General features: G+C 53.6%; 1 protein-coding gene across 3 annotated transcripts; it reads left to right on the top strand.

The window, feature by feature from the left end:
- Positions 1-291: 291 nt before the first annotated feature.
- KLK6 (kallikrein related peptidase 6) lies at positions 292-11,202 on the top strand. Of its 3 annotated transcripts, none has more exons than XM_033224261.1 (7): positions 292-464; positions 1,430-1,481; positions 1,910-1,957; positions 2,721-2,877; positions 6,492-6,739; positions 8,078-8,214; positions 10,523-11,196. In XM_033224261.1, the coding sequence occupies exons 3-7, from the start codon at positions 1,918-1,920 to the stop codon at positions 10,673-10,675; spliced, it is 735 nt and encodes a 244-aa protein (XP_033080152.1). In that variant the 5' UTR covers positions 292-464; positions 1,430-1,481; positions 1,910-1,917; the 3' UTR covers positions 10,676-11,196. The 3 variants fall into 3 exon arrangements, 2 of the variants coding, with proteins under 2 accessions (XP_033080152.1, XP_033080151.1); XR_004440495.1 differs by lacking the exon at positions 292-464 and adding an exon at positions 9,352-9,513 and having other exon boundaries at positions 1,197-1,481; positions 10,523-10,647; XM_033224260.1 differs by lacking the exon at positions 292-464 and having other exon boundaries at positions 1,049-1,481; positions 10,523-11,202.
- The last annotated feature ends 694 nt before the right edge of the window (positions 11,203-11,896 follow it).

Genomic DNA, 11,896 nt, shown 5'->3' with positions numbered 1-11,896 from the left:
GACTGAGATGGGACAGAGAGAGAGAGATGGAAGCCCCCTCCCCTCCACGGCGAGCAAGACAGATGGAGCGAGAGACCTCAGGGGTGGGCAGGCTTGGAGAAGCAGGACCAGGAGGATGCAGAGTGCCGAAATCTCCAGTCAGGGCCGGGTGGGCAGTCAGAGACTGCAAAGGAGGACTGTCAGACAGGGACAAAAGGAAGCCATTGATGTAACCGCCCTCCCGCCTGCCCGCCGGAAGAGAGGTTGAGGCGCGGAGCTGCTGGGAGCATGGCACTGGGGTGCTGGGGGCGGACAAAGCCCAATTGTTCCTGGGCCCTTTCCCCATAGCGCCTTGGCCTGCTCCCCAGCCCGGGGCAGGGGCGGGGGCCAGTGTGGTGACACATGCTGTCTCCCTGCCGGGCTGGCTCGCTCTCTCCTGGGGACACGGAGGTCGGCAGGCAGCACACACAGGGACCTACGGGCAGGTGTGTGAGTCACCCCAACCCCACTGAACCTGGGCAAGCTGGTTCCCAGTGCCCGAGGGCTCTGGAGCCCGGAGTGAGGGCCTGCAGGTCCCCGGGTGGCACAGAGTGCTGGGGGTGCAGGGAGGCCTGGGGTACCATCTGCTTGCCCCAGAGGCTGGAATTTGTCTTCAGACACTTGCTTTCTCCAAGACCTGGAGGTCTAAGGACTGAGCCGACTAGAACTTTCTCTGCCTCAGATTCAGGCCCCAGCCCCTCCTCCCTCAGACCCAGGAGTTTAGGTCCCAGCCCCTCCTCCCTCAGACCCAGGAGTCCAGGCCTCAGCCCCTTAGACCCAGGATTCCAGGCCCCCAGCCCCTTCTCCCTCAAACCCCACAGGCCCAGGAGTCTAGGCCCCCAGCCCCTCCTCCCTCAGACCCAGGAGTCCAAGTTCCCGCCTCCTCCCTCAGACCCAGGAGTCCAGGCCCCCAGCCTCTCCTCCATCAGACCCAGGAGTCCAGTCCTCAGCCCCTCAGACCCAGGAGTCCAGGCTCCCAGCTCCTCCTCCCTGAGACCTAAGGGTCCAGGCCCCCAGCCCCTTCTCCCTGAGACCCAGGAGTCCAGGCCCTCACTGCACTCAGAGACCAGTGCTCCCCTCCCTGGAGGCCTGGTCAGGGGTCACCAGGAGCAGAGCATGGGGGCGGGAGGAATGTGTGTGGGAGGGCTGGGTAAGGAGGAAAAGGGTGTAGCCAGTCTCCCGGCTCAGGGACCTGAGAGACAGGGGTTAAAAGGACGTTCCAGAAGCATCTGGGGACAGAACCAGCCTCTTCCAGGGAGGCCTGGGAGCTGGGGGTGTGTGTCTGGCAGCCCCTGCAGCTCTGGGCTCCTCGGCCCCTGCATCCTCCGCTTAGCTGTGCCACTGCATCTGAATGTCTTCTCTCCCCGCAGCTCCCCGCGTTTCTAACTCTTTCTGCCTCCTCATCTCAAAGCTGTTCCTTCCCCGCACTCAAGAATCCCCAGAGGCCTGGAGGCCTGCAGCAGGTAAGATCACAGGCATCACAGAACCTGCCGGGTGGGCGGGGTGGGTGACCGCTGAGCACAGAGCCAGGCTCAGAGGAAAACTCCTATACAGAAGAAGAACGCTAGGGCCCCCTAGGGTAACCCTGTCCTGTCTACAGGAAGGCAAATCAACGCGCAAGAAAGTAGAAAGATGTAATTAGAATCTCCCCATGAGTCACTGGACAGGTGGACGGAGTTCTGAATTCTCTTTGGCACTGTTTTCATGGGCTCCTCTGATGGAAGACATGGGCTGGGGAAGAAGAAATCAGCAGGCTAGATGGGAAGGACAGAGGTCAAGGCAGGAGAGCGTAGCAGGCCAGGGAGGAAGGAGAGGATGCGGAGGGCGCAGACGGAGGGATGTGGGGAGGGTCGAGGTAGTGACTGATGGACCATGTGGCTTCCTCTCCCAGGAGCAGCCATGAAGAAACTGATGGTGGTGCTCAGCCTGATCGCTGCAGGTGGGGAAAGGGCATTTGGATGGGGGAGGCTTACAGACAGGATGGGGCTTGTTGATGGAGAAGAGGCTGGTATTGGGGATGGGGATACACACAGGATTGGGGTTGGGGGGCTTTGAAATGAGGAAGACGTTGGGGATCAGGCTAAGGGTGGGGAATACAGATGGGGAGGGTGGTAGGAGGTGGGCTTGAAGATATGAGGGTTTGGGGTGGGGTTGGCTTGAGGGATGGGGATCTAAAGGGAGAAGAGGTAGGAGGTAGGTTGGAAAGTTGGAGAAAGCCCGAGGATAGGGGAGACAGTTGGGTTTGCAATGGGAATGGGGTAAGTTTGGGAATGGAAATACAGAGAAGCTTTTTTTGTTTTTGTTTTTCTTTTTTTTTTGGAGGCAGGGTCTCGCTCTGTCACCCAGGCTGGAGTGTAGTGGCACGATCCATACGATCCATAGTTCACTGCTGACTTGAACTCTTGGGTTTCAAGCGACCCTCCCACCTCAGCCTCCCAAGTAGCTGGGACTACAGGTGTATGCCACCATACCCTGCTAATTTTTATTTATTTTTATTTTTATTTTATTTGTGGAGACGAGGTCTCAATGTGTTACCTAGGCTGGTCTCAAACTCCTGGGCTCAAGCGATTCTCCTGCCTCAGCTGGGATTACAGGCAGGCATAAGCCACTGCACCTGACCGATCTTGACTGGAGTTCATCTTGAGGGGGATGCGCATGGTTTCTCCAGAACTCCTCTCTGACTCAGATCCTCTCTCCCTCAGCCTGGGCAGAGGAGCAGAATAAGTTGGTGCATGGCGGACCCTGCGACAAGACATCTCACCCCTACCAAGCTGCCCTCTACGCCTCGGGTCACTTGCTCTGTGGCGGGGTCCTTATCCATCCACTGTGGGTCCTCACAGCTGCCCACTGCAAAAAACCGTGAGTCTACAACATAAATGAACAGCAGATGCGACTGAACCCGGAGGGTGTCTTGTATCTTGTAGATGTCAGGCAGTAGGTGACACAGGCATCCCCCCATCCCAGCACGAGGCCATCTGATAGCCAGGTGCATTCGGTCATTGCTTAATTGAGTACTTAATGTGTGCCAGGCCCTGCGGGCATAGCAGTGGGGAAAAAAACAAGCAAAATTGCTGTCTTCATGAACTTACCTTCTAATGGGGGAATCAGATCATTTGGGAACCTGCAGGGCATGATGGACATTTGGATTTAATTCTGAGCACAGTAGGAAGCCACTGGGCAGTTTTGTTTTTGTTGTTTTTTGAGACACAGTGTTGCTCTGTCACCTAGGCTGGAGTGTAGTGGCATGATCTCAGTTCACTGCAACCTCCGCCTCCCGGGTTCCAGCGATTCTCCTGCCTCAGCACCCCAAGTAGCTGCGATTACAGGTGTGCACCACCTTGCCTGGCTAATTTTTGTGTTTTTGGTAGAGACGGGGTTTCACCATGTTGGCCAGGCTGGTCTCAAACTCCTCACCTCAGGTGATCTGCCCACCTCAGCCTCCCAAAGTGCTGGGATTACAGGCGTGAGCCACCACACCCGGCCTGATTTACATTTTTACAAGCTACCACGTGGAACGTGGACTGGGCAAAAGAAGAGGGAGGGAGGCCCACGTGGGGGCTGTTGCTTTCATCCGGCGACATAAGAGGGTGGCTTGAACCCAGGCGGTGGCAGTGGGGATGGAGGAATATTGAATATCTTGGGATGTGGAATTTTGTGACTGAGCCAGCAGAATTTGGCCACAAGAAACAGGAGGGAGAGGAAAGAAGCAGGGCTGGATTCTGGGTATTTGTCCTGAACAACTGGGTGTTTTGCCATGTCTTTCTATGAACTGGGGGAGAGGGAAAGAGAAACGGGCTGGGTGTGGGCAGGGGAGCATCTGACATTTTGCTGTAGCCCTGGTGAGTTTGAGATGCCTGGGAGATGTCCCAGCAGGGAGGCCGGGGAGGCCTCTGGAGCTCAGAGGAGAGGTCAGGGCTGGAGGTTAAAATGAAGGCATCATCAGCAAATGGGTATATTTAAAGCCATGGGACTAGATGAGATCATCCAAAAAGCTGGCATAGTTGGAGGAGCTGGAGGGCCCAGGACGAAAACCCCCGGCACTGATTCTCACGAGTTAGATTCACAAAAACTGCCACTTGTTTAATGCTAACTACCAATCAGGTGCTGAGTGAAGCCATTTACACATCTTTCCCAGAATGCCCACCACAAGGGACTCTTGGCACCATTTTGCAAATGAGGAAACTGAGGTACAGTGAAATGGCAAGTGACAATCCCTGGGATGGTTCCCCCAACCCCAAGGAGACCTAGGATGGCTCTCACCACCATCATTCATTCCTTTGATGCACATTGACTAAGGGGCCCACTAAGTCCCATTTTGAGTTGGGCAGTGGAGATTCAGCAATGGATGAGACATCATCATCCCTGCCCTCGGGAGCACAAGGACAGAAAGGGGCAGACAAGCAGTTATTTAAGAAGCAAAGTGGGGGCCGGGCACGGTGGCTCACGCCTGTAATCCCAGCCCTTTGGGAGGCCAAGGTGGGTGGATTACCTGAGGTCAGGAGTTTGAGACCAGCCCGGCCAACATGGCAAAACCCTGTCGCTACTGAAAATACAAAAAAATTAGCCAGGCGTGGTGGTGGGCTCCTGTAATCCCAGCCACTTGGGAGGCTAAGGCAGGAGAATCGCTTGAACCTGGGAGGCGGAGGTTGCAGTGAGCCGAGATGGCACCACTGCACGCCAGCCTGAATGACAGAGCAAGATTCTGTCTAAAAAACAAAAACAAAAAAGGAAAGAAAGAAGAAGCAAATTGGGCTGGCCATGGTGGCTCACGCCTGTAATCCCAGCACTTTGGGAGGCCGAGGTGGGTGGATCACTTGAGCCCAGGAGTTCAAAGCTGCAGTGAGCTGTGATCTACAGAGCACCACTGCAGATCCAGCCTGGGTGACAGAGCGAGACCCTGTCTCAAAAAAACAAACAGACAAAAGAAGCAAACCCTTCAAAACCCCATACAATGACAAATTATGAAGGAAAAGAATAAGGGTATCTACTTTAGATGGAGGAGGGTCAGGAAGGACTTTCTGATGAGATAAAATCCAAGTGGAGGCATGAAGATGGGAAAAGAGTGTTCAGGGCAGAGGAAAGGCAGTGATAACACCCCTGAGGTGAGAACCGTCTTGAGTATTCTCAGAAAAGAAAGTTTCCTGTTCACTGGGGAGCAGAAGGTGCTGGGAGATAAGGTTGGAAAGTGACTATAGCCAGATCCACACAGGTTCCCCAGTGCCAAGTGGAGGAGCCCAGGCTTTATTCTTAGGACAATGAGGAGCCATGGGAGACGTTTGAGCAAGGGAGTGACTCTCTTTGTTTCAAGAATATGTATCAAACACCTATCATGTGCCAGGTGCTGATCAAGGCACTGGAGATACTATATCTGAATAGAACAAAAATCCCCATCTTGACATCCTAGAGCTGCACTGTCTAATGTGGTAACCATCAGTCACATATAGCAAATTATATTGAAATGAATGAAATGGAAAATCCACAAGCCACATTTCAAATACTCAGCAGTCACCTGCAGCTTGTGGCTCCCTCAGCCACCTCTGGACAGTGCAGATAGAGAACATGGCATTGTAGCATTTAGTGGACACCATTGCTCTGCAAGGAGGAGAAACAATACAATGAATAAATATTTAACAATAAATATATAGCATGTCAGATGATTGTGATAGGTTCTCTGGTGGAACAGAAAGCAGTGGAGGGAGATAGGAATTTCCTACTGGAATAGGTATTTGTATTTTAATTGGGCCACTAAGGAAGGCTTCCCTGAGAGGCGACATTTAAAGGCAGTGAGGGAGTGAGGTATGCAGACACTTGGAGGACAGACTTGCTGGCAGAGGGAACAGCAGTGCAAAGGCCCTGGGGTGGGAAGACCACTATTGTGTTCAAGGCAAGACGGGGAAGCTGGTGTTTGGCTGGAGCAGAGGGAGGGAAGGGGAGAGTGGAAGGAGAAGACGTCTGAGAGATGATGGGACAGTGCTTGCAAGGCCTGGTGCACCACGTTGAGAACTTTGGCTTTGATTCTGAGTGAGATGGGAGTCATAGGAGGGGCTGAGCAGAGGAGGCATGGGACCAACTTATGTTGTTAAAATATTTCTGGTTGCTTTGTGGAGGATGGACTGTCGGGGGCCAGAGACAGAGCAGGGAGCCCAGTAAGGAGGCTACTGCTCTAGGTCAGGTCAGAAGTGAAAAGGCAGCTCAAACCAAAATGGTAGCCATGGGAAAGGTGAGATGTGGTCTGATTCTGGATATGCTTCAGAGGGGCATAAGCATTTCTGGACAGCTTGGATGTAGGGCATGAAATAAAGAGAGTGAAGAATAGCCCCCAAGATTATTCTGAAAGGATGGAATTGCCATTTACTCAGCTGGGGAAGACTGTGGGAGGAGCAGGCCAGCTGATTCGTGACTTCTCAGCCCTCTCTGAAGCCTCAGCTGTAGCCCAAGGGCTCCAGGTGAGACCCAGCCCTCTTCCTTCCCAGAAGTCTTCAGGTCTTCCTGGGAAAGCATAACCTTCGGCAAAGGGAGAGTTCCCAGGAGCAGAGTTCTGTTGTCCGGGCTGTGATCCACCCTGGCTACGATGCTGCCACCCATGACCAGGACATCATGCTGTTGCGCCTGGCACGCCCAGCCAAGCTCTCTGAACTCATCCAGCCCCTTCCCCTGGAGAGGGACTGCTCAGCCAACACCACCAGCTGCCACATCCTGGGCTGGGGCAAGACAGCAGATGGTCAGTAGTGGGAGGCCGGTGGGGAGCAGACTACAGGCTACTGGGGGAAGTGGGCCAAAGGATGGAGGGTGGGACAGCTGGTGAGGGGCCCTGGGAAAATGGGCTAATGGTAAGGACCAATGGGACAAGGTTTCAATAGGAGAAAGGTCAAGGGAGAGGGAGGGTGAATTTGGGAGCGGGGCCAATCAGTGAACAGCCAATGGAAAATGTAGACCAATGGGTGAATAGCATGGGAGAGTTGGAACACAAGATGAAGGTTCAATGAATAGGGAAGGTCAGTGGGGAAACTCTAATCAGGAAGGAGGCCAGAGGTCAAAGAGGACTGATTAGGATTCACTGAAGAGCAGGAAGGAATAGTGGAGAAGAAACTGATGGAAAAAGAGGAACCAATAAAGCACAAGAGCAGACTGAAGGGTGTGAATTGAGACAGTAAATGGGGGTAGAGCTGATGGAAGAGGGACTAAGAGGAAAGGGTCAATGGTCCAGAGGAGTCACTAGAGGAAAAAACAGGTGCAATAGATCAGTAGGAAGCATGAAGGTAGGCCTGTGTGTGAAGGGCCAATAAGAAAGGTGAACCACTGGATGAAGGGCCAATGGGAAGGGAGAGCCAGTGGAGGATGGTGAGGCCAGTTAGAAAAGGACCAAGGAGGGAGGCAGACCAATAGGAGGAGAGACCCAATGAGGGAGGGCAGGGCTAGTTAGGAAAGGACCAATGAGGAAGGTAGACCATTGGATGAAGGGCCAATAGAAAGGGAGGACCCATGAGGGAGGGTGGAGACAGTTAGAAAAGGACCAATGATGGAGGTGGACCATTGGATGAAGAACCAATAGAAAGGAAGAACCAGTGGGAGGGGGCGTGGCTACTTAGGAAAAGACCAATGGTTATACAGTGACCCATCAAGATGAATCAATGAGCAAGAAGTGTCCAGTGAAGAATGGACTACTGAGCAGAAGGGGTACAGTAGAGGAGGGCCTAATAGAGGCAGAGACCTCCAGGTCAACTGAAACTACTGAAGAAGGTGGGACCATTGGAAGAGAGAAAAGTGGAGGAGGGACCTAAGAGAAAAGGAAAACCAATAGGAAATGAGGACTGCTGGAGAAGAAACTATTAATGAGGAAGACAGCCAATGGGAGGGAAGAATGATAGAAAGAGGGACCAATTAGGAGGCAGGTATGATGGAAATGGGCTGTAAGAATGAGAGACAAACAGGAAGAGGGGAACCAATGGAAAAGAGGGACCAGTAGGGGATGGAGGACTTATAGGGGTTGGGGGATGGCTGGGGAGGATGTGGGGAGTGCAAGGCCTGGGCTGAGTCTGGCCCATCTCTCTTCTTACAGGTGATTTCCCTGACACCATCCAGTGTGCATACATCCACCTGGTGCCCCGTGAGGAGTGTGAGCATGCCTACCCTGGCCAGATCACCCAGAACATGTTGTGTGCCGGGGATGAGAAGTACGGGAAGGATTCCTGCCAGGTGAGGTGACCAGGACCTGCCAGTTACACAGCCAGAGACAGGACAAAGACACAAAAACATGGCCAGACACAGGAAGAGAAAGACACAGGCTAAAAGAGAGCTTTACAGAGACAGGTGGAGACAGACTGAGGGAGAACCCAAGCCCTGAAAAGAAGGAGAGACTTAGTAAAGACGGGGTGTCACCATGTTGGCCAGGTTGGTCTCGAACTCCTGACCTCATGATATGCCCACCTCAGCCTCCCAAAGACACACAGAGACACAGTCAGGGACATGCAGAGATATAAAGACACAGCTGGCAGAGACAGGAAGTGCAGAGACAAGGATGGAGGTGGAGGGGTTAAGAATCAGAGAGAACAGGCGCGGTGGCTCACACCTGTAATCCTAGCACTTTGGGAGGCCGAGGTGGGAGGATCACCTGGGGTCAGGAGTTTGAGACCAGCCTGACCAACATGGTGAAACCCTATCTCTACTAAAAATACAAAAATTAGGCCGGGCACAGTGGCTCATGCCTGTAATCCCAGCACCTTGGGAGGCCGAGGTGGGTGAATCACCAGTCAACAGGTTGAGACCATCCTGGCCAATATGGTGAAACTTCATCTCTACTAAAAATACAAAAATTAGCTGGGTGTAGTGGTGGGTGCCTGTAGTCCCAGCTACTCAGGAGGCTGTGGCAGAAGAATCACTTGAAACCAGAGGCGGAGGTTGTTGCAGTGAGCCGAGATCGCACCACTGCACTCCTGCCTGGGTGACAGAGCAAGACTCTGTCTCAAAAAAAAAGACAACAAACAAACAAACAAAAATTATCCAAGCGTGGTGGCACACACCTGTAATCCCAGCTACTTGGGAGGCTGAGGCTGGAGAAACGCTTAAACCCGGGAGGCGGAGGCTGCAATGAGCTGAGATCGTGCCACTGCATTCCAGCCTAGGGACAGAGCCAGACTCTAACTAAAAACAAAAAGAACCAAAGAGAGGCAGTAAGGAGGCAGATGGTGTGAGGGGACTGTCCTTCCTCAAACACAGCCCCCACGAGTTCTGCTCAGAAACAACCAGGCTCTGGAGGAGGGAGACGCTAGTTGGGGAAAGGGGACTCCCTCCTGAATACTTTAACTTGGGTTTCCTCCATTGTCATCCATCCAGGCTCTCCTCTTTGTGCCAGAATGACTAATGCATTGAGGGATGTGCAGAGACCAACCAAGAGGGAGACTGAGGCAGAAACAGAGACAGAGACAGGGAAAGCGATACGTAGCAATTTGGACACAAAGAAAGGGCAGGCGGGCAAGACTGTCCTCAAGACACGAGGTGGAGAGGTGTCCCTGGACAGAATAGTGCCAGGCATATCTCTGCCTGGGCCTTCCCTACCTCTCCCACCTGGGTCTTATTGTCTCCTCCCCCTCCCTCTCCTCCTCCCCCCTCTTCCTCCTTCTCTTCCTGTTCCTCCCCTTCCTCCCCCTCCTCCTTCCTCCTGTTCCTCCTCCTCCCTCTTCCCCCTCCTCCCCCCCGCCTCCTCTTCTTCCTCCTCCTCTTCTCCTCCTCCTCTTATTCATCTTATTTTCCTCCTCCTCCTCCTTCTTCCTCTTCTACTCCCTCTTCTCCTCCTCTTCCTCCTCCCCCTCTCCCTCTCCCCTCCCCCCTCCTCCCTCTCCCTTCCCCTCCCTCCCCCCCTTCTTCCCCTTCCTCTTCCACTCCCTCTTCTCCTCCTCCTCTTCTCCTCCTCCCTCTCCCTGACCCCCTCCCCCTCCCTCCCCCGCTTCCCCTCCTCCCTCTCCCTTCCCTTCCCCTCCTCCCTCTCCCTTCCCCTCCTCCCTCTCCCTTCCCCTCCTCCTCTCCCTTCCCCTCCTCCCTCTCCCTTCCCCTCCTCCCTCTCCCTTCCCCTCCTCCCTCTCCTTCCCCCCTCCCTCTCCTTCCCCTCCTCCTCTCCTCCCCTTCCCCCCCTTCTCCCCTTCCTCCTCCTCCTCCTTTGTCTTCATCTTCATCTTCTTCTTTTCTCTGTCTCTCCATCTGCCTCTACACCTCTGCCTCTCTCCACACCTCTCAATCTCCATTCTTAAATTGTTTCTCTTTCTTGTTCTCCATGTTCCTCTGCATCTTGACGTTTCTGTCTCTGTGTCTTTGAGTCTCCTTTATTTTCTCTCTACCATTCTCTCTCTGTGCCTTTGTGTGTCTTACTGTCTCTCTCTCTGTCTCTCTGTCCTTGAGTCTTTCTCGCCATCTTTGAGTATCTCTGTCCCTTTCTACCTCTCTCTCTCTCTCTCTCTCTCTCAGTCTCTGGGTTTCTATCTGTATCTGACTTTCTCCCTCTTTCCTGCAGGGTGATTCTGGGGGTCCGCTGGTATGTGGAGACCACCTCCGAGGCCTTGTGTCGTGGGGTAACATCCCCTGTGGATCAAAGGAGAAGCCAGGAGTCTACACCAACGTCTGCAGATACACGAACTGGATCCAAAAAACCATTCAGGCCAAGTGACCCTAACATGTGACATCCACCTCCCGACCTACCACCCCACTGGCTGGTTCCAGAACGTCTCTCACCAAGACCTTGCCTCCCCTCCCCTCCTGCCCAGCTCTGACCCTGATGCTTAATAAACGCAGCGACGTGAGGGCCCTGATTCTCCCTGGTTTTACCCCAGCTCCATCCTTGCATCACTGGGGAGGACTTGATGAGTGAGAACTTGGGCCTAGGTCTTACCCCCACCACTAAGAGAATACAGGAAAATCCCTTCTAAGCATCTCCTCTCCCCGACCATTCCACACATTTGATTTCTTCCTGCAGAGGCCGGGCCGCGTGTCTGGAATCCCAGCTCCGCCGCTTACTATCTGTGTCCCCTTGGGATGTGCCTGCCTTCACTGTAGATTTCTGTAAAATGAAGCTAAGGATGATGCAGTCTCCATGAGGCGGTGGCTGTGGGGAAGATTTAAGGTTTCACACCCATGACATACACAGAACAGTGCCTGGCCCGCCGTGCACTCAGGAAAGAATGAATTTTATTATGAGTGGAGCTTTTTGCTTTGATTTGACTTCCACCTTTCTGAAATCTAGATATTTTCAGTTCTCCTGTACAGCCCTGTTTGATTTTTTCTCCCCTCCAGGAAGGCACCCTTGATGCCTCCACCTTGTGCCACCTCAAAGATGGCTCTTGCCCCTACACTTTTCTTTTTCCTCCCCAAGACGGAGTCTTGCTCTGTCACCCAGGCTGGAGTGCAATGGTGCCATCTCGGTTCACTGCAACCTCCGCCTCCCGGGTTCAAGCAATTCTCCTCCCTCAGCCTCCCAAGTAGCTGAGATTACAGGCACGTGCCACCACGCCCGGCTAATTTTTGTATTTTTAGTAGTGACAGGGTGTCACCATGTTGGCCAGGCTGGTCTCGAACTCCTGACCTCATGATCTGCCCACCTCGGCCTCCCAAAGTGCTGGGATTACAGGCGTGAGCCACCGTACCCAGCTTAAACTTTTGTCACAGCAAAACCAGGAAGGTTGGAGGATAGGAAGACCACCGCGCATGGTTAAGGGTGATGGGAGAGGAGGGCAAGGGTCAGGTCTCCAAGAACCTCAGATACCAATGTGAGAGGCTGGGACCTTCTGAGGGCACTGGGGAGCCATGGAAAGTCTGTGAGCCAGGACAGCCCTGGGGCTATGTGCAGGATGAACCAGAAGGGAGACCCTGGAGGCTGGGGTTGGGGAGGAGG

Source organism: Trachypithecus francoisi, unplaced genomic scaffold (assembly GCF_009764315.1).
Source record: "Trachypithecus francoisi isolate TF-2019V2 unplaced genomic scaffold, Tfra_2.0 Lachesis_group12, whole genome shotgun sequence".
NCBI lineage: Eukaryota > Metazoa > Chordata > Mammalia > Primates > Cercopithecidae > Trachypithecus > Trachypithecus francoisi.
The sequence above is the reverse complement of the archived record's forward strand: the minus strand, read 5'-3'. Positions and strand labels throughout refer to the sequence as shown.

Bases quoted from the DNA above. Each gene is read 5' to 3' on its own strand.
- KLK6 (XM_033224260.1), top strand. From the start codon at position 1,370: ATGTCTTCTCTCCCCGCAGCTCCCCGCGTTTCTAACTCTTTCTGCCTC. The intron at 1,482-1,909 runs GTAAGATCACAG...TTCCTCTCCCAG, and splicing joins GGCCTGGAGGCCTGCAGCAG to GAGCAGCCATGAAGAAACTG. The intron at 6,740-8,077 runs GTCAGTAGTGGG...CTCTTCTTACAG, and splicing joins CTGGGGCAAGACAGCAGATG to GTGATTTCCCTGACACCATC.